Genomic DNA, 21,503 nt, shown 5'->3' with positions numbered 1-21,503 from the left:
ATCTCACCCTCCCTCCCGCACCCCCTCGCGCGACTCTCCTCTCGTTCCCCACCGCGCCGCCGGCCCGGGCGCCGCGCTGCCTGCCCAAGCCGCGACCTCCTCTGGCCGCCGCTCGTCCTCCTCCGGTCGCCGGTCGCCCTCCCTGTCCGAAGCTCGCCCCGCTCCCGGTCGTTTCTCTCTCTCGTGCGCGGAGGCGGCGCATCTACCAGGGATCCAGCGAGAGGTGAGTCCGCCCGTTCCTTCTGTACTCGTGCTCTCCCTCCTCGTACGCGTCCGTCTGTGCAGCAAGTCAGCAAGAGTAGTCCATAGCTAGATTTATTGGCGGAGCTTCTTGTTAGTTAGCTAGTGAGCAGCGGCGTGGCTGGATGTTTCTGATTAGCTAGCTAGTGAGCAGCGGCGTGGCTGGATGTTTGTGATTAGTTAGCTAGTGAGCAGCAAGTTAGCAAGAGTACTCCATAGCTAGATTTGTTGGTGGAACTTCTGATTAGTTCATAGCTAGATTTTGTACCATTTTATGTTAACAGCACTGGCAGTGATGGTTAAAAGAAAACCAATGATGCATTTTACATAAGAAAGAGAGTCGAATGTGAAGAATGTTATCTGAATCAGAGTATAATTTCATTTTTGTTATGCACTAGCTGTTATAAATAATCAAAGTTAGAAATATATCTCATAAATTAACATGGACACGATTACTTATTCCGGAGAAGAGCACGACTGCGTGTGCGGTGTTGAGTTCGGCTTGCTTGTAGTACTTCCTGGATGCGCTACTGATTCTTCTCTTCTGGTGCAGGTAGTATAGCTTGGAGCAGAGCACCCGCGATGGACGGAGACGGCTTCGACGTGTGGGGTTCGCAGCCGTCGGCAAGCGGCCCCGCTACCCATGCCGGTCTTGACCTCAACTCGCAAGCGCCGGCGTCGGAGGGGTTCCCGGGGCTTGGGTTCTACGGAGCCTTCCTCCAGAGCGACAATGATGAGCTCCTCCCTGGACGCGTCAGAGGCTTCGGGCTCCCTCCCTATCGCCCACCCTACGCCCGACGACTGAACTTCGGCGGCTCCTTGTCGGCAGCAGCCGGTCGCGGAGGAGGAAACGATGGTGTGTTCCTCGACGGGTCATCGTTGGGGGCAGGCGGCGGTGTTCGGCAGCGCGCCAACTCGGCCGCCGCGGCCCCCAGCCGCCGTAACCAGCGCAGCAGGACGACGTTCAGTGGCGGTGACGTTCGGCAGCGCGCCAACTCGGCCGCCGCGGCACCCAGCCGCCGGGCACCGAGGAGTGTCGTCCGTGGGCAAGCATCCGGCTCCGGCGGTCCCTTCGCCAATGGTGATGAAGAATTGGAGGATGACGTGGAGGAGTTAGCGAGCTCCGGAGGTCCCCTGGTGAGCCAAACAAATCGAGCCCAATGGAATGATGCTAATAGTGCTTGCTTGTTAGAATTGTGCCTTGAGCAACGTGCGGCAGGAACGTATAATGGTGTACAAATGACTGCTGAAGGGTACCAAGCTGTTATCGACGGCTTGCTTGCTAGAAGGGGGTTGGTGTATTCCCGTGTGCAGGTGAAGAACCAGATAGTCGTACTCAAAAACACCCACTCTTTTTGGCGATACATGCAAGTGCACACAGGGTTGGGGAGGAAACCAGATGGAACCATTGATGCTGACTCTGAGTTCTGGATAACACACACAGAGGTACACTTTTACTGTCTATATCAATGTAGTATATCTTTAAATATGTTCCACCGCATGTAGAATGTCTTGGGTATGTTAGAGTTTGAGGGAAGTAATGTATAGACATAACTACTGTATTTCTAGCCTGGGAGTAACTAATCATGGGTATACTCCCTTCATCCATCCAAACTCTATTGTGGGAGTAATATATGTTTCTTGTAACCAGAATACTACTGAAAATATGGATTGTTTATTGGCATTTTAAGAAAAATCAAAATTTGAACGGCAATTTAAATCTGTCTAGCCAAATATAGTCGTTATCTCCCATTCCCCTGTTTCAAACAAGCTGAAAATTCCCTAGTTTACTATTGGAAACATGTAGTATCTGCTGGATGTTTTTTTAAATATCAAATTTTGAACTAAATTTTGAAATTGTTTAGCAAAATACAGCCACTATCTCTGAATACCTTTTCTTCAAATAAGCTAAAAAAATCAGATTGCTATCGTAGTTTGATTGACTGCTTGCAACGGAGAGCAATCTGCTACTCTTCCTTTTTACCTTTTCTTGGGTGCACGTATAGGATGACCGACTCGTATACTTACTGGCCATATATATATATATATATATATATATATATATATATATATATATATATATATATATATATATATATATATATATATATATATGTTGATGAATCTGATCTAGACAAATAATTTAAGTCTCGAGCAGTAAATTTTGATCGTTCGTTTTCTATCTGAGCCAGTCTCATATCTTAACAAGTTTTACTTTTTCACTATCCTGCAGAAGAAACCATACCTAAGGAAGTTGCAGTGGGGTCCTCCAACAAACGAGGAGTTGCTTGATCGACTCTTCAGAGGTTACACTGTGGATGGAAGCACAACCTTTGTGCCTGGAGATGATTATGGTCAGAATCAAGGGCAAGACGATCCAGGGGCAGAAGAGGAAGAGGAGGGGTTTCAAGGAACACCTACAAGTACAAGCAACCAAAGGAGCCAGAGGGGCAAGAGGTCATTAAGCACTTCAAGCACTTTGACCAGTCCATTGAAGAAGAGCAAGAGCCCAATGGTGAAGATTGTCAAGGACATAGCCAATACCTACAAGGAGTCTGTCGCAGCCAACACTAAGCAAATGCAGAAACGTGCAAATGAGAAGGCTGCATTTTCTGTGAAGAGGTGTCAGGAGCTGGCGTTTGAGTGTGGCGTTGAGAAAACAATTGAATCTGTCTATGCTATGTCTAAGATGTTCGAAATAGAGTACCAAAGGGAGTTCTTTTGTGGCCTATTAACTCCTGAGCTTAGGTTGGGTTACTTCAAGAAATGGTGCAGTGACAACAATTTGGAGTAGTTCTGAAGTGTGTGTTAAGATGTTGAACTTATTTAAATTGTTGTATGTTGAACCTATCGTGTGTTTGTGAGGTGTTGAACTATTATCTGTGTTGAACCTATTTTGTTTTATCTGCGGGCTGAATTAATTTCATTTGCTTACATTCCTTCAAGTTTTATGATATGTGTTGACAATTTGATACATGTGTTGAAGCAGGAAGAAGATCATGTCCCCATGACCGAGGAAGAAGAATATGATGGAGGTAGCACAAGTGAGGATGAGATCATATCCATGTGCCGCAACAATTTGGTGCAGTCTGAGAATTTAATCTTCAAGTTGGTTCCTATCTTGGGTATGTACTCTGATAACTACTTTGTGAAACTACCTAGGAGGGTCAGTGGATATTCTGGTTTGGATTGGGTGCAGGAGACACTAGCCCGAGATACCCAATGCTATAACATGTTTAGGGTTGAGAGACCTTTGTTTAACCGGCTACATAATATTTTGGTGCAATCATATGGCTTGAAGTCCACTTCAAAAATGACATCTGTAGAGGCTCTAGCTATGTTTTTATGGATTGTTGGATCACCACAGTCAGTTAGACAAGCTGAGAACCGTTTTAGGAGGTCTATGGAGACAGTAAGTAGGACCTTTAGCAGAGTTTTGACATGCCTCCTCAAGTTAGCACATGACATAATTGTACCCAAGGACCCAACATTTTCAGAGGTGCACCCAAACTTAGAAAATCCAGCATTCTGGCCACACTTCAATGACTGCATAGGAGCTATAGATGGGACACATGTGAATGTTGTGGTGGATAAGAGTAAAAGGATTCCATACTTGAACAGACACAATGAAACCAGTCAGAATGTGCTTGCTGTTTGTGATTTCGACATGAGATTTACATTTGTGATGTCGGGATGGCCTGGATCAGCACATGACATGAGAGTTTTCAAAGATGCCATAACTACTCATCATCAGAAATTTCCACATCCACCATCAGGTTTGCTACTTGAACTGTCTTCCAACACTTTTTATCCAATTACACTCGTGCAACTAAGTCTCATTGTGTGCCTTCCACAATATGTAGGGAAGTTTTATGTGGTTGATGCGGGCTACCCAAACCGGCCGAGCTACCTTTCACCATACAGATGTACAAGGTACCATGTGGAACAATGGCAAAATGGCCCGCCGCCACAAGGTATGAAAGAAACCTTCAACCATGCACATGCCAAAGTTAGGAATGTCGTTGAGCGATCCTTTGGAGTGTTGAAGATGAAATTTAGGATTTTATTGAGCATGCCAAAATTTCCAGAGGACAAGCAAAGTAGAATTATTGTTGCTTATATGGCTCTTCATAATTTCATTCGAGAGAGAAGAATTGCGGATAGGGAATTTGATGCATGTGATGCGGATGAAAATTATAACCCAATGCCTAGTTCTTCTGCATCCGCATGGCCAGAAGACGAACCTCTTGTTGAAGATATCGACATGAATGCCTTCCGTGAGGAGTTAGCTCATGCTTTGTTTCATGGAGTGTAATTTTTTTGTGAAGCTTGATTGACGATTTGTATGTTTAAGTGGGACATCTCATTTGTATGGACAAAATAAAATTTATCATGTTTTGGACCCTTGATTTGTAAACATCATTTGTTTATGTCAACTGTGAGCGGGAGGAGGCCACATAAGAGCCGGCCACACCAAATCCGGTAGGAAAAAGGGTCTAAAAGAGCCAAATGATTGAGAAAGTATATTTATTATCAATCTAACCTTGTCATCCAAACACCTTATTGGTTAGAGTTAGTTCAGAGTTAGTTCAGAGTTAGAATCTAACTCTATCATCTAACTGAGTTAGAGTATCCAAACAGGGCCAATGGGTTAGTTTTTTTGGCTAGTACTCCATCATTTTTTTCAACTAAATACCCGGTAACTTAGTAGTGTAGCATTTTAAAAGTTTGTTCAGCTTTTTGCTTATCTTATTTTGCTTTTTAACACATTTTTTTCTTACAGCACTGATTGCGGTTTCTTCGCGTTCAAGATCTTGGAGTTCTGGGATGGTAAAAATATCCCGACAATAACTAAGGAGCAGATCCCGGCGCTGAGAAAGATATTGACAAGCATGTGGCTGGACCATCCTCTTAACAAATGCACGCAATGGCGCTATCACTTGTTCAATAAGGAGTAATTGATGTGAGAAATTTGCACCAATATAAGTTTTATGTTTAAGAACGGTGATAGTTTTATACATTTTTTTCTGGGCTGATTACTATCTTTTTTTATACATTTTTTGCTGATAATTATGATAGTCAATGCTGATAACATACTATAACAGGTGCTGATAACTTTCTTTTTCATTGTGTCATAACATTTTGCTCACAAACAAAGAACGATGACTAATCTCATTCTCATTTCTGAAAATCCACATTACATTCTGGACGATAACTTACATGTTTCAGTGCTGATAACTTTTCATTACATGGTGTCTCGACACCGTTTTACACAATAAAATGGGTAAAATTGATAAGTAAAATCTCTAACTTGCATTTCAATGCCCATCTAACTTGCATTTCTCAGTGCGGGATGGGTGAGGTACATTTGCGTTTATCATGTTCTGTCGACCCGCAAACTCTACACTTACTCTCTTTTTTTTGGCTTTGCAATGTCAAATGGGTGCTGGAATCTTTTCTCTCTTGGACGCCCTTTCGTAGTAGACTTTGGTGGGTCTAGTATCACTCTTGTGTTTGATGATTGGGATCCCTCGGCATGTGAGCCCTGGAACTAGAAAATATTGCCAGACACATGCGTGATAGGAATGCTTCCTTGATGCGCTACTGGGACACCTTCAGTGGCACTAGTCCCTGGTGGTGAAGAAAACATTTGTGCTTCTTTTCGCTCATCTTTTTCCTTTCTTGCTTTCTTTAGCTGCCTCTTTTTTAGTGCATCCATGTCGTCTCTGAAAGCATTAACATGTTTCCTTGCCAATGCCATCCTTTCATCAGTAGTGCAAGCGTCTTTTGCTTGTTCCTTGAAATCATTCAGAATAGATGTATATCTCATGATATTTTTTCCTTCCTCTGTCATACCCTTCTTAACTGTTGGCTGTTGGTAATCAGGCTGAACAAGATCCTCTTTCTGGATCCCATGTCCACCTATCCAGGATATACCTCCTTGGTATCTCGTAGACTCCAATCTGTTCCATTACTCGTAGTATGTGTGCGCATAATAGCCCATCGCGATCAAACTTGCAGCAAGTGCATGAGTATACCCCTTCATCCTTGTTCGCCTGCACATGGTAGTCCCTATCCCCATACTTTGGTAGTATGCCTCGGAGCGACCACATCCTGAAGGTTCCATCTTGCAAAGTGTCGCATCCGTAAGTAGTCTTTAGCTTCATCTCTACCTGGAACTTGGAGAACAGATTTTGTGTGTATATCCCTCGCATCTATAACTCGATTGGGTTCAAGGAATACATGTCTGCCTCTTTGTAAATGGTGTCCACTTGCTCTTTCGCCACAGCCACCATTACTTTCTCCTAGATTGCAGTGTATTGAGTTGCGAATTCAATCAATGAGTTGTTGGGGTTCACGTACTTCTTGAGCACAACATTGAATCCCTCGCTCCTTGCAGTTGTCTGCAAGAATGAAAAGAAATGCTTCATGTAGTACACTGGGGCCCAACATTTCCTATTTTCCCACAACCATTGAAAATGTTCGTTGTCGATCTGGCCATGTTCATCCATCATTGCCCATCATTTGTTTTCAAACTCTTCCTCTATGATACACAAAACATTAGACAATTACAACATCATACACAATCATTGGTAATTAAAGTACAAGTATGCTGGTAACTTTTCTTAGTTGTTAGATGGTAAATTTATTGAACAGTTTTTCTAGATCTGGTAACTTTCCTAAACCACAAGTTGGTATCAACATATGTGACTGCCCCCTGGTAATATAGCCAACTACATCATGGTAACTTGTGTAGACCCACGCATGGTAACTTGTGCATCACATATATTTATATGGCTTCTCAAGTTTGCTGCATGGTAATTAAAATGGGTCAACAGATTAGGTACGTACCAGTCAAGCTGTTGTCGACACAGTATTTGAACGCTCTGTTTAGTGGTTTATCATCAGCCATAAGTTTTCCAAGTTTCTCCTGCGCCTTCTTCATTATATGCCCGCGGCAATTTCTGTGTATTATGTTCAAGAAGACCTCGTCGATTGCACTCCTCATTGCAAAGTCCTGGTCTGTGATGATGTTTTTAGGGGCAACACCACCCATTGCATGGAGGAATGTGTTAAACAGCCAGACAAAGTTTTCCTTTAGTTCATTTCGAATGAAGCCACACCCAAACTGAATGGATTGACCATGGTTATTAATTCCAATGAATGGTGCACACGACATCTTATACATGTTTGTCATGTATGTCGTGTCAAACGACAAACAGTCATTATACTTTGCATATGCCCTGCGCGATGCGCCATCTATCCAGAACAAGTTCTCAACCCTATCCTCATCATCAAGTTTGATTCTCCAGTAGAAATATGAATCTTTGGCCCTCATCTCTTGGAAGTATGCAATTATGCTCCCAACGTCCTTGTGGCGGTGCTCTAAGCGGAACTTAGCTCGTTGATTAGCAATGTCTTGTGTCGTGTAGGGTACGTCTTTAGCGCTCCCGTAGAACCATGACATCAGCTGCATCTGCCTCGCAGTCTCAACGTTGCATCCGTGCAGAACCCTCAAGAAGTCCTGCTCCTCCTTCAGAATGTACCGATGTGATGATAAGAATTTTGTTAGGGAAGGCTTTTTGATCAGGGGGTGATTGTGGGTGTCCTCAAAACGGTCAACAGTCCACCATGCATCATCGTGGGATAGGTACATGTGCGCTTCACATTCAGTCCTAACAACTTTCTTTTTTTCCTCTTCTTGACAATGTTGTCTGGGTTTTCCACATCTTGCAGCTCATCCCTGTCCTTGCGTCGTTTGCCATATTTTGTACAAACTAGTAGCACCCTGCTTATAGTTCCATCAACCCTCTCTTTCTTGAATTGCTGCCTAATTGCAAAGCCAGTTCTGCGCGCGTAGGTGCTGTAGTGGTCACGTGCGCTCTCCATGATGTCAAATTTTGTCCCTTGCAAAGGTGGCTTAGGTGTGGAATATGCCTCCATGTTGCTGCCTTCCATATCAGCATCGATCCCAGCAGATTCTGGAGTTGCTGGTTCACTTATTGTCTGCTCTCCAAGGCTCCTAGCTCCTGTGCTTGCATTTGTTCCAGCACTATGTGCACTTGTTCCACCACTGGGCAAGCTGTTGTTTGCGCTGATTGCCCGAGCACCTGCATTTTGGCTTGGTAGATTAGTAGAATATTACATGATAAATAACAGTTTTCCATCATGGTAGTTTTCTGAAGATTCAGTGAATGTATCTTTCTTTTTCATGCCTAAACAACCCTGGTAATTTGCATACTCTGAACCTGGTATTATGAGTGCACCAATGCTGATATTTTACAAACCAACTTCAATAGTAAAGCATTCTTTTCTGCCTAAAAAACCCTGGTAATTTGCATCCTATGGACATGGTAATATGTGTGCACCAATGCTGGTAAGTTTCAAACCCACTTCAATAGTAAACTATTCTTTATGCCTAAAAAACCCTGGTAATTTGCATTTTCTGGACCTGGTAATATGTGTGCACCAATGCTGGTAAGTTTCAAACCCAGTTCAATAGTAAACTATTCTTTATGCCTAAAAAACCCTGGTAATTTGCATTTTCTGGACCTGGTAATATGTGTGCACCAATGCTGGTAGGTTTCAAACCCACTTCAATAGTAAAGTATAAGACTGGGTTTTTCATTCCATGATGATATGTAAACAGTAATGTTGGTAATTTTACCTGTCCCCATGATGTTTGGGTATGCTGAATTGCTGATTGGTGTGCGCGCTGCATCGCCTTCTTCATGCATTCTACCCCCTCCTCCATCCTCTGCATTATATCCTCTGCTAGCATCCATTTATCTACTCCTGCTTGATTTGTTTTCACGTTTGCACGTTAGTACACATTTACACGTGTTCACTCTTTTTTTGAAACTCGTTGTTTTGTTTTACTCTTTACATAGGTGTCTGAAGGCAAGAATCGCAGGGGTGATTGGGAAGAACACTAAACAGGAGAATTTACAGTACGACATGAGCATCTCCATTAAAAGGCAGCACTTTTCTTTATCTAATGTTAGTACTTAGCTAAAGTGGATGATAACTTTTACTATGTACAGATTGATAACTTGATTACTTCATGCAGTATAACATTCTTGTAGACTGAAAAATGTACCTTTTTTGCAATGCATCTTCCATTGTATGAGAGAATGATTTTTGTGGTCAATAAAGGTTCCTCTCTCCTTTTTTTGTCTTTATTTTTCCATGGTAGAACACAAAATCTATGTTTAGTGTAGCAGGGAATGGGGTATTTTTTTGGGCACTCTGTTTTGTTGCATGAAGTTGGCAACAAAAACTACGGGGGGCTGGTAATTTTGCACTTAGTTGATTGGTAACTCACTGCAATAGGCAAAACTATGAGAGAAGTCTGCTTATTCTGTTTTTCTAGTGGTGAAAGGATGGTAATTTTTGCACAGATTGGGAGGGGGTCTGGTGGGGGTGGGGTAAGTCTTTGTATTAAGCAGAATTTTTTGGAGATTTTTGGATGAGTCTTTGATTCTTACCAGGGTGAGGTGATGTTGCCTGGTGATTTCTTCGCCGTATCCATGGTAATTTCCACCGCTCCCCTAATGATCTGCTCTTGTTTGATCCAGATCTGGAGGAGGGGTAGGTCTTTGGTGTTGATTTTGAGCAGTTGTGTAGGGGGGAGGGGCGGGTGGCTGGTGGGGAGGGTATACTTGCGTGGAAGGTAAGGGGGGTGGGGGAAAGTTGCGATCTGGAAAGTGCGTCGTGGGGGGATGGCATTTTTTGTTGGGCCTTGTACAGCGATCGGCCTGGTTAGCTGGCGGGGTGGTCGGCCTGGTTAGCTGGCGGGGTGTTTGGCCTGGTTAGCTGGCGGGGTGATTGGCCTGGTTAGCTGGCGGGTGATCGACAGGTAAGGTAAATTTTCTATCGGGCACACTGTTGCCAAATATTGTTGTCCATTTATTTAAGAATTATATTTCGGGTTTATATATTTTTGTTTATTTATCTATTTCCATAATTGCAAATATATATTTTCTTGTACTAACTTTATTTATAAAAATGTTCCTTGTCTAGATTAAAAATATTCATCATGTATTAAAATAATTTTAACATGTATGTAAAAATTGTTCAATATGTGTATAATAAATGTTCATCAAGTGTTAAAAAAGGTGCAACATTGAAAAAACAGTGAAGATGTATTTATGAAAAACATATTGAGCGCGTATTTGGAAAAGCATTCAACATGTATTTGAAATAAAAATACTCAACATATATTTTAAAATGGAAACAAGAAAAAGAAAAAAAATACCAGGAGAATAAAAAAAGAGAAAGAAAAAAGCAAATAAAATGGATAAAAAATTAAAATAATCGACAGAAACTTGTAAAGAAAAACACTCAAAATATAAAAGAAAAAAAATGGATGGGACTTTCTCAAAACCTCACGGAAGGCTCTCAAAACTGCCCTAGCTCTATTCCCAACATCGCCCTGGGGGTACAGTAGCTCTGCTAATGGTCCGGACTAGATGACCGTTGTTGGTATCACTCGCAATAAGCGATACCTAGCTTCTGAGCTTTTTCCTACGCCTTGGGTCTTTTCAGGCCCGCTATGACATGAGGGCATGTGCCCCAGGGTTAATGTGATTGCATTTGGACCGTGTCTAACTTGATGCATGAAGCATATTACTGTACTCATGGGGGACTGGTTTTGGTGTTCGTTGTGCCAAAAGCAGGTTGAATGTCCATCGGAAGCAAATTAGTGTTGCCGATAGATAAGGATACAGATGATCCAGTTGCTTTCAGTGACCCAAGCAGGGCCTACAAGCAATCATGACATCATCCATGCAAGCAACCGATTAAGAGGTCGAGGTTATGTTTCATCTACAGTAAGTAGGGTCACGAGAGCAAAACTTCTACGCAGAGGGGTGATCTCCCAAAGGCAGCAAGGAGGCCACCCGAGGTACTCATCTTGTGGACTAACATGCGACATGAAGAATACTTGCGGCAAATTGATGGTTGGTTATGAAGACCGAAAATGGTTATGACACATGTGAGATTCTTATGAGTTGGCATGAAGATAGTTGAGGGAGTTTCCGTTGAGTCAGGTTAGGATGAAATGAAATTTAAGTAACAAAATGCCTTATCTGTCGGGATTACTGAAAAACGATATCGGCTTATAGTGAGCCAGGTTAGAATCGTTTAGAGTTAAATACACTGGAGATGCCTCAACTTATCCTGTGCACGGTCAGTTTGGTGTCTAAAGTTGTAAAATACATGAAACTGATGCTCGAACTTGTCCGGTCATGCAAATACGGCGCCTCCGTCCGTATCCGAACATGTCCAGCCCGCGTGGCGTGCCAGCTTGGCGGTGACCCATCTGTAAGTGGTTGAGAGCGGGAAAGTGCCGAGTACTCCACGCGCGAGGACCTTTTTTAAGAAACCCCCTTATATTTATTTAATCACATAGAAAAGACCTCAAGTATGAGAAATAACATGAAAAAAATCATCATGGAGGGGTTTAAAACCTGGCACCTCCTGGTCAACTACGGCTTAATCTGTCCACTCGACCAAAATATGCATCGGGTTCATCTCTTAGCTAGAAAGCTATGTAAACACTTTTCATGTATCGTTCTGTAATTTTCTTAATGTGTTATCTATCTTTTTTTTTCAAGTTCCTGTTAATTTTCATGCGACGTAAATTTTCCCATATAAAAATACAATATGCAACTATTTTTTACTTTAAGAAATTTTTCTATTTTAATTATTGCGTACTTTTAAGAGGTAGACATGAACTTTTGCAAAAAATTATGGGGATTAAAATAATTCAACCTATATTAGAAATTATTGTGTAAATTTATGTATGTTCACTTCTGGACCACAAGCACACACTACTATTGTTAATCTTCATTGTATTTCTAAAATACCTAATTATTAACAAATTGACAACATTGTATTTTGTAACCTATTCAACATGCATTAAAAAGTATTGTGTTGACATTTTTAATACAATTATTCAAAATGTTACATAATAAATTCTTAGTACACATTGAACTTTTCTACATACACATTGCCAATTTTTTAATTCAAGACACACATTTTTGAAATACAGGTTATAATTTTTCAATACATGTGAAACATTTTCCAAAAACATGTTAAACATTTTTCAAATGCACTAACACTTTCTTTAAGTTTATTATGGAAGTTGTAATTTTTTCTTCCATTTCTATTTTTTCAACGGTAAAAATAATATGAGAAATAATAATAACAAGATTGAAAAAATGAAAGTAAAACTTGTGCAGGTCCATAGAGGCGCCATATATAAAAAAAATCGCTTGAAGAGGTACATAGCAGCCAAAACGTATTTCTGGAGCACGGCGGCCATTGAGCATGTTTTTAAGGCTAAAAACCAGCACTTAAAAGTTTCAAAATGAGTTGATTGTTTTCACACAAAAACATATGTATGTGCTCTAAGTGACTTTCAACTTTTGCTCAAAATTATGTTATATTATACCCTTCAAAAAATGGAAAAAAATATGGCAAAAAAATAAGCTGATTTTTTTTGCCTGTATTCATCTGTTTTATCTCTCATACAAGCACATATATTGGTGAAAATTCACACGGATATATTACACTTCTATGTGTGCATGTATAAAAAAATTCAGAATCTTTTAGCTATAAAAATCCGTTTCTTTGAACTTAAAAAAAATAGGACACAATGTGCCCGTGCTCCAGAGTTACTTTTTGCATAGCCATGCAATAGATAGAGTTCGACCTCTGCAATATATACTGCACCGTGTATGGCACGTTGGACAACCTTTGCGTAGAATGCAATCCGTGATAGGGCTCAGGTTCGATCATCTATCATGCATTTTTTTTTCTTTCTAATTTGTGAGGTTTTCCTGCTTGATTAAATAAAATATGAGGGGGTTTTGTACAAAAAATTCCTCACGCTCGGGCCACCCAGTGCCTTCCCTGCTCTTAGCCACGGACAGGTGGGGCACTGCCATGCTGGCACACCACGCGGGCACTAGTTTCATAGTTTCGTGTATTTTGCAACTTTGGCCTTTGGGTACTAAAGTTGAGGCACCTCCAATGTATTTAACCCAATCATTTAGTAAGAGATCCAAATTGGTTGAATGGTTGTTTTTTCATTGATGCAGTGCGCACGTTGCGACTTCTTCCAGCTATCTTCTTGTAATTGTTTTTGTTTAAGTGCCACATTTTGACTACATGTGGGTATTGATGCGAAAAATTGTTCAAATCCAACAGTAAGATTCTTATGTTCTTCAATCCACGCTGTATCTGAATATCGAATAAAAATAACATGCACAAATCTACTGATACATGCTACTAACTCTGCAGCGAGCCTTAATTACGGAGAGCGTCAGCCACTTGCTATAGTTTTTCCCTCAATCAGAGGAAAATCATTAACCAGATGCACACTGATCAATGGTCGAGTGCAGCATCTAGGAAACAATAATGATACAGTGCAGCTAGCATCAGCACATCATCAGCCACGCACTGAACTAAACCCAGTATCAGAAAACAAATGGGATTCTTGACACCAATTATTCAACTCCCGCAAAAAACAACACCAATTTTATATATTCAACTAAAGTATTGAAAAATGATTAATACATGGTGCGATTCCAAAGACCACGTCCACACGGCACAAGCACTTCCACTACCACAAGCACCAGAGCCGGCCTTCCAGTGCCAGAGCTCACACGCTACCCAGTCTTCTTTGAACCGCTTCCAACTTCAGATGAAAACCACAGTCCATGGTCCACAAAATAATAGTGCGCCAGTGGAGCCAGGAGAATGGAAAACAACAGCAAATGTATCCACCATCCGAAGCTCGTACGCGTGATAACTGACAAGGAAGTTCATGCTTCAGGTCAAGAGGATGGAACAGAAAACAGATACCCAGCACTCCAGCAGGCCAACCATCACCCCGTCCATTAAGCAACATGATTGCACTTCTTCTTGCCGTCCACTTGGGTTTGTCCACACACTGATTGAGACGCCGATGTTTGCTCTGGATCGCAAGCACCTTTCGGAAATGATCTCCCCATGCACCATCTGGCCGGCTGAATATTTTGCATATCTTTACCAACTGTTTTTTCAAAACACGGCTTTTCCTGTTCACCAAAAGGCAAAGGATGTGGGTAGAGGTTAGATTTGTTTAGTGAAACTGGTAAGAGAAGCGATATCAGGGCAAGTAAAGTAAGGCATGCTGTAAAAATTCATCAAAAATTTGACTCAAGGATGACTGGAAAATCTACAATGCAGTTTTTTTTTGTACGGAAGAATGGGTAGTTCACTTCCCAGTAGATTACAGCATGCAACCAATAGTGAAGCACTGAAATATCAGTATGAACTAGGAAGCTGCCGCGTGGGCTGGGAGCAGTTGTGTAAAACCCGATTTTCTTGACCCAAATTCTTCGTGGTGACTATGACTACGAGGGACAGAACAAATGGGAGCAAGACCTGCTTCTTCCTTTCCCATCATGCTCTTTCATGGTTACACCACCATTGATGCTTTATCCAGTCAGGGGACAACATAAGCTCAGGTTCCCGTGTTAGTTTCACCAGAAAACTATGCAGACACTCGATTTTCCCAACAAGACATACAGCAAGATATTGCACATACCTTCCCTTGGCCTTGGTCTTGTGCTGCTGATATGCTTGGCCTCTCCTACCAGTTCCTGCACGGAGCAGGAGAAGGGCTCCCTTCTCCAGTTCCTTGGCGGGCTCTCACAAGATGGTGGCCTCGCTGTGTCATGGAAGAATGGCTCGGATTGCTGCCAGTGGGAAGGGATCACCTGCAGCACAGATGACACTGTTACAGATGTCTTGCTGGCTTCTAGAAGTCTTCAGGGGCACATCACACCTTCTCTTGGGAACCTCACTGGATTGCTGCGCCTCGACCTGTCAAACAATCTGCTATCCGGTGGTCTACCGCAGGAACTGGTATCCTCCAGCAGCATCCTCATCGTAGATGTCAGCTTTAACCGTCTTGGAGGAGAGCTGCACGAGTTGTCGTCTACCCATGCCCGGCCACTGAAGGTACTGAACATCTCGAGCAATTTGTTTACAGGACAGTTTCTGTCCTCCACATGGCAGGGGATGAAAAATCTGGTTGCACTCAATGCCAGCAACAACAGCTTTACTGGGCAGCTACCAACTCATTTCTGTGCCAGCTCGCCATCCTTGGCAGTGCTCGAACTCTGCTACAACCAATTCAGAGGGAGCATTCCCCCACAACTTGGTAGCTGCTCCATGCTCAGAGTGCTCAAGGTTGGCCACAACCACCTCAGTGGGAGTCTCCCGGACGAACTCTTCAATGCTACCTTGTTAGAATACGTCTCCTTCCCCGGGAACAGTTTACAAGGAACACTTGAAGGCTTGCATTTTGGTAAACTCAGTAATCTGGGTACTTTTGATCTTGGAGAGAACAACATCAGTGGCAAGATTCCGGAGTCTATAGGTCATCTCAGGAGATTGGAGGAACTCCATTTAAACAACAACCACATGTATGGGGAGCTGCCATCGAGTCTGACCAACTGCACAAATCTCATAACCATTGACTTCAAGAGCAACAATTTCAGCGGGAAACTCGCCAAGGTCAATTTCTCCAACCTATCCAATCTAAAAACTATAGATCTTATGTACAACAGCTTCAGTGGCGAAATTCCAGAAAGCATCTACTCATGCAGCAACCTAATTGCACTGCGTCTGTCTTCCAATAAGTTCAATGGCCAGCTGTCAGAAAAAATAGGCAATCTAAAGTCCCTCTCATTCCTATCACTTGCTAACAACACTCTTACAAATATCACAAGTGCACTTCATATCCTTAAGAGATGTAGAAAACTTACAACCCTGCTTATTGCGTTCAACTTCAGGGGAGAAATCATGCCAGAGGATGACATGGTTGATGGTTTTGAAAATCTTCAGTTTTTTAGTGTCGATGGATGCGGATTGTTTGGACAAATACCTCAATGGATATCGAAGCTAGCAAATTTAAAAATATTAATCTTGTCTAACAATCAACTCACTGGATCAATACCAGCCTGGATCAAAACCCTAAGCAACCTGTTCTATCTGGGCATATCAAACAACAGCCTCACAGGGGGGATTCCAACAGCCCTTATGGATATGCCAATGCTAAATTCAGATAAGAGTGAAGCCCATTTAGACCCAAGGGCATTTGAGCTACCTGTTTATTATGGTCCATCACTACAATACCGTGTACCTATTGCTTTGCGTAATGTGCTAGATCTAAGCAACAACAAATTCACTGGTCAAATCCCCCTCGAGATTGGTCAGTTGAAAGCCCTCCTTTCACTCGATTTCAGCTTTAACCACTTGACAGGACAAATCCCACAATCAATATGCAACCTCACAAACCTGCAGCTGTTAGACTTGTCAAGCAATAATCTAACAGGTGGAATTCCAGATGCATTGAATAGACTGAACTTCCTTTCAGCATTCAACATTTCAAACAATGGCCTAGAAGGGCCAATTCCATCTGGAGGCCAGTTTAATACATTTCAGAATTCTAGTTTCCTTGGGAATCCAAAGCTGTGTGGTCCTATTCTCACTCATGAATGTGGTTCAGATTCAATACCTCCATCCTCCAGAAAAAAACGAGATAAGAAGGCTGTTTTTGCAATTGCATTTGGCGTGTTCTTCGGAGGCATTGCTATTCTTTTGTTGTTGGCACGTCTCCTTGTCACAATCAGGAAGAAGGGTTCTATGGCAAAACATAGAAGGGAGAGTAACGAAGATGTTGAAGCAACTTCATTCTACTCCAGTTCAGAGCAAACATTAGTCGTCATGTGGATGCCCCAAGGCAAGGGAGAAGAAAACAAGCTCAAATTCACTGACATTTTGAAAGCCACGAACAACTTTGACAAGGCGAACGTCATTGGATCTGGAGGCTATGGATTAGTCTACAAGGCAGAGCTGACTGATGGCTCCAAGATGGCAATCAAAAAGCTCAATGGTGAAATGTGTCTAATGGAAAGGGAGTTCAATGCAGAGGTCGATGCACTCTCCAGGGCACAACATGAAAATCTTGTACCACTGTGGGGTTACTGCGTCCAGGGAAACTCAAGGTTTCTTGTATATTCCTACATGGAGAATGGAAGCCTGGATGATTGGCTCCATAACAGGGACGATGATGCTAGCTCATTTCTGGACTGGCCGACTCGACTCAAGATCGCACAAGGAGCAAGCCTGGGACTTTCTTATATCCATGAAATCTGCCACCCTCAGATTGTCCACCGAGACATCAAATCCAGTAACATACTACTGGACAAAGAATTTAAAGCTTATGTTGCAGATTTCGGGCTAGCCAGATTGATTCTTCCCAACCAAACTCATGTCACAACTGAACTGGTCGGTACTATGGGTTACATTCCCCCCGAGTATGGGCAAGCATGGGTTGCTACACTGAGAGGTGATATGTACAGTTTTGGAGTAGTCATGCTTGAGCTGCTCACTGGAATACGACCTGTCTCAATCCTATCAACGTCAAAAGAACTTGTCCCATGGGTGCTGGAGATGAGGTCTGAGGGGAAGCAGGTTGAGGTCCTGGATCCAACACTTCGAGGCACAGGATGTGAAGATCAAATGTTAAAGGTGCTTGAAGCTGCTTCCAAATGTGTCGACCACAATCAATTCATGAGGCCAACCATCATGGAAGTTGTCTCCTGCCTGGCCAGTATAGATGCTGACCCGCAGATGCGAAAATCAGCCAAGATACAATGAACCACTAAACCACACATGATAGATAATATTGCAGTTTTGTGCATGATGTACATGTAACTTTCTTAGTTTCAGTAGAACTACTAGTTCTGATAATCAGTTTGTTCTGTATTTCTGCACAGAGCCTAACAGGTTGCCATCTTGAGCTTTACGTACTTTTTTCAGGAAATATTTTGGTATTCATCTTCCTTCAGATCTTTTTTACAAGGACCTTTAGATGTTTCTGTATGTATTACATATGCTTTTAAGTTTCACAAGCATGAGACAAAGTGTAAACATGTGAAATGACTATCTTGCTTTGTCAGTGAAAGATTGGAAATGGTTTTCATTGGGCAGATATTATGTCTTTCAGCTGTTTTCTCTGGATCAACGGTTTTAAGAACCGCAGAGTTGGAGCTGAACTACCGAATTGCCAGCTACAGCAAATGTTTGGTCGGCCCAAGCCTCAAACAAATGGAATGAGAAACTGAGAATGTAATACGACTACCATCTTTGAAATACAAACTGAATACTTAGTACGCAGTCACTAGCAGAACACGAGAGGAATGGTGATCAGAAGCACCTACGTACCATGTCCAAAGATTTAGGCGGCCAAGAAACCACGGGCCTTGCAACGTAGCTAGCCCCTCCGGCGTAGACACATACGCATCAGAGGACTTCCCAAGCATGGTCCACGATCCCACCCGGACTCTCTACGGCAACCGTCCGTCGCGGACTCGCGGTCCAAGAAAAGACACTCGGGTCGGCATTCCGCCGAACGGCCTGAGCGCGCTGCTGCCGAGGCGGACGGCGCTGGGAAGAGAAGGCCGGCATTGCGTCGGAGAAATAGATGCATGCGTGTGCGTGGAACGGGGCGAACGTGGCAGAGAGGATGCGCTGCGAGCACGGCGGCGTGAGAGGAGGAGAAGGCCGGTGAGAATGGTGGAGTTGCGACTCGCCGGGAGAGAGGAGTGATGGGGAACGCGGAACCGCGGAAAGCAGGCTGTGGAGCGCGGGGAGCGTTTTCTCGCCTACTGCGAGACAGAGTAAGAGCGCGCTATGAGCCAGCCCAATTCGGGTTCCTGCCGGAGCTGGTTTTCCTTTCTATTTTTCGTTTTTAATGGTTTTCTGTGCCGATTTTCAAGGGTTTTATTTTGAGGTTTTTTTTGTGTTTCTCTACTGCAGAGTAATTTTTTCAACACGTGTTTATTTCTAACATACACATTGTACGTTTTTGTATAGATCGGGAGCATTTTTATAAATGCTTAATATTTTTCAAGTACTTGATAACAATTTTTAAAATATGTGTCTGATGTTGACCTTTTTGCATACACATTGTGCATTTTTATACCTCTGAAACATTATTTTATACATGTTTTATAAGTTTGCAATACATGATTAATATTTATTCAAATACATGTTTCTAAAAATTTAACAAATATGTGTTAAAGAAAATTAAATATATGTTCAAACATTCTTTTGAATGAAATAAAACAATTTTTTTAAAGTACACAGAATTTTTTTGTCCATTGTATAAACCCTTATTTTAAAATATCATGAATATTTTTTTCAAATGCATGAATATTTTTTAAATGCAACATACAATTCTTTTTGAAGGGTATGAAACATTATTTTAATTACATGGAAATTTTATTTACATTTTATAATCTTTTTTCTCATTGTCAAATACATTTTTCTGAAATGCGTGATTTTGAAATAAAAACTGTTACGGCATTTTTTCTGAATGGTATCAACATTTTTAATTGTGCTAATTTTTGTACACTGTATTAAAATTTTAAATTCATGGATTTTTAAAGTAAATTAATGTTTCGGAATACATGTATTAAGGTTCGGCGTGCAAAGGTTCGAATCCTTTTACTCTAGATTATGAAGACCCGATCTGATTTTTTTTAAGAACGAGCTAACAACTACAGGAGAAGTGGCTCAGTATCAAACATACCACGTGCCTATCTTATGAACGACAATCATCCGCTTGGATGAGGCCATTCTAAGGTGATTTTTCGATCTAAATCAAGCAGGTTTCCCTGAAGATCTTGTTCAACATGTTATATTTTTACTGGTAGGAGAATAATCCGACTCGGTATTCTTAAAAAAGGGGGGGAAGCAGAACCAATTTAAGATGATATGGGTCGTGAAGGAAATATACCCTAGAGGCAATAATAAAGTTATTATTTATTTCCTTATATCATCATAAATGTTTATTATTCATGCTAGAATTGTATTAACCGGAAACATAATACATGTGTGAATACATAGACAAGCAGAGTGTCACTAGTATGCCTCTACTTGACTAGCTCGTTAATCGAAGATGGTTATGTTTCCTAACCATAAACAAAAGAGTTGTTATTTGATTAACGGGATCACATCATTAGAAGAATGATGTGATTGACATGACCCATTCCATTAGCTTAGCACCCGATCGTTTAGTATATTGCTATTGCTTTCTTCATGACTTATACATGTTCCTATGACTATGAGATTATGCAACTCCCGTTTGCTGGAGGAACACTTTGTGTGTTACCAAACGTCACAACGTAACTGGGTGATTATAAAGGAGCTCTACAGGTGTCTCCAAAGGAACATGTTGGGTTGGCGTATTTCGAGATTAGGATTTGTCACTTCGATTGTCGGAGAGGTATCTCTGGGCCCTCTCGGTAATGCACATCACATAAGCCTTGCAAGCATTACAACTAATGAGTTAGTTGCAAGATGATGTATTACGAAACGAGTAAAGAGACTTGCCGGTAACGAGATTGCACTAGGTATTGAGATACCGACGATCGAATCTCGGGCAAGTAACATACCGATGACAAAGGGAACAACGTATGTTGTTATGCGATCTGACCGATAAAGATCTTCGTAGAATATGTGGGAGCCAATATGAGCATCCAGGTTCCGCTATTGGTTATTGACCGGAGACGTGTCTCGGTCATGTCTACATTGTTCTCGAACCCGTAGGGTCCGCATGCTTAAGGTTTTGATGACAGTTATATTATGAGTTTATGCATTTTGATGTACCGAAGTTTGTTCGGAGTCCCGGATGTGATCACGGACATGACGAGGAGTCTCAAAATGGTTGAGGCATAAAGATTGATATATTGGAAGCCTATATTTGGATATCGGAAGTGTTCCGGGTGAAATCGGGATTTTACCGGAGTACCGGGAGGTTACCGGACCCCCCCGGGAGGTATATGGGCCTTAGTGGGCTTTAGTGGAAGAGAGGAGAGGTGGCCAGGGCTGGGCCGCGCGCCCCTACCCCCCTAGTCCGAATAGGACAAGGAGAGGGGGGCGGCGCCCCCCTTCCTTCTCTCTCTCCTCTTTCCCCCTCCCGAATCCTATTCCAACTAGGAAGGGGGGGGGGGCGGATCCTACTCCCAGTGGGAGTAGGACTCCTCCTGGCGCGCCCTCCTCCTGGCCGGCCGCACCTTCCCTTGCTCCTTTATATACGGGGGCAGGGGGCACCCCTAGACACACAAGTTGATCCACGTGATCATATTCTTAGCCGTGTGCGGTGCCCCCTTCTACCATAATCCTCGATAATATTG

General features: G+C 42.3%; 2 protein-coding genes, 1 long non-coding RNA gene and 1 pseudogene across 3 annotated transcripts; 2 read left to right on the top strand and 2 right to left on the bottom strand.

Annotated features, from left to right (window-relative positions):
- Nucleotides 1-822: 822 nt before the first annotated feature.
- On the top strand, nucleotides 823-3,034 carry LOC147964278 (uncharacterized). Its single transcript, XM_087529395.1, has 2 exons — nucleotides 823-1,686; nucleotides 2,474-3,034. Exons 1-2 carry the CDS (start codon nucleotides 823-825, stop codon nucleotides 3,032-3,034), a joined length of 1,425 nt encoding a protein of 474 aa, XP_087385521.1.
- Nucleotides 3,035-6,545: 3,511 nt separating this feature from the next.
- LOC147964277 (protein FAR1-RELATED SEQUENCE 5-like) lies at nucleotides 6,546-9,026 on the bottom strand. Its single transcript, XM_087529906.1, has 5 exons — nucleotides 8,909-9,026; nucleotides 7,909-8,351; nucleotides 7,093-7,774; nucleotides 6,990-7,051; nucleotides 6,546-6,644 (listed from the first exon to the last, which is right to left on the bottom strand). Exons 1-5 carry the CDS (start codon nucleotides 9,024-9,026, stop codon nucleotides 6,546-6,548), a joined length of 1,404 nt encoding a protein of 467 aa, XP_087386032.1.
- Nucleotides 9,027-13,727: 4,701 nt separating this feature from the next.
- Nucleotides 13,728-18,940, bottom strand: LOC147964276 (uncharacterized). The gene is made up of 2 exons (XR_015607497.1): nucleotides 18,529-18,940; nucleotides 13,728-14,327 (listed from the first exon to the last, which is right to left on the bottom strand). It is a non-coding gene; the product is annotated as an uncharacterized LOC147964276 (long non-coding RNA).
- On the top strand, nucleotides 14,348-18,518 carry LOC125531199 (tyrosine-sulfated glycopeptide receptor 1 pseudogene; annotated as a pseudogene).
- Nucleotides 18,941-21,503: the final 2,563 nt, after the last annotated feature.

Source organism: Triticum urartu, chromosome 6A, assembly GCF_056163025.1.
Source record: "Triticum urartu cultivar PI428250 chromosome 6A, HENAU_Tu73, whole genome shotgun sequence".
NCBI lineage: Eukaryota > Viridiplantae > Streptophyta > Magnoliopsida > Poales > Poaceae > Triticum > Triticum urartu.
Note: the sequence above shows the minus strand (reverse complement) of the source record. Positions and strands in the feature narration are given on the sequence as shown.

Coding starts and splice junctions, on each gene's coding strand:
- LOC147964278 (XM_087529395.1), top strand. CDS start 823: ATGGACGGAGACGGCTTCGACGTGTGGGGTTCGCAGCCGTCGGCAAGC. Junction 1,687..2,473: donor TCTGGATAACACACACAGAG/GTACACTTTTAC, acceptor ACTATCCTGCAG/AAGAAACCATACCTAAGGAA.
- LOC147964277 (XM_087529906.1), bottom strand. CDS start 9,026: ATGGATGCTAGCAGAGGATATAATGCAGAGGATGGAGGAGGGGGTAGA. Junction 7,052..7,092: donor TGTCGACAACAGCTTGACTG/GTACGTACCTAA, acceptor ATTACCATGCAG/CAAACTTGAGAAGCCATATA. Junction 6,645..6,989: donor CCATGCGTGGGTCTACACAA/GTTACCATGATG, acceptor TCATTCTTGCAG/ACAACTGCAAGGAGCGAGGG.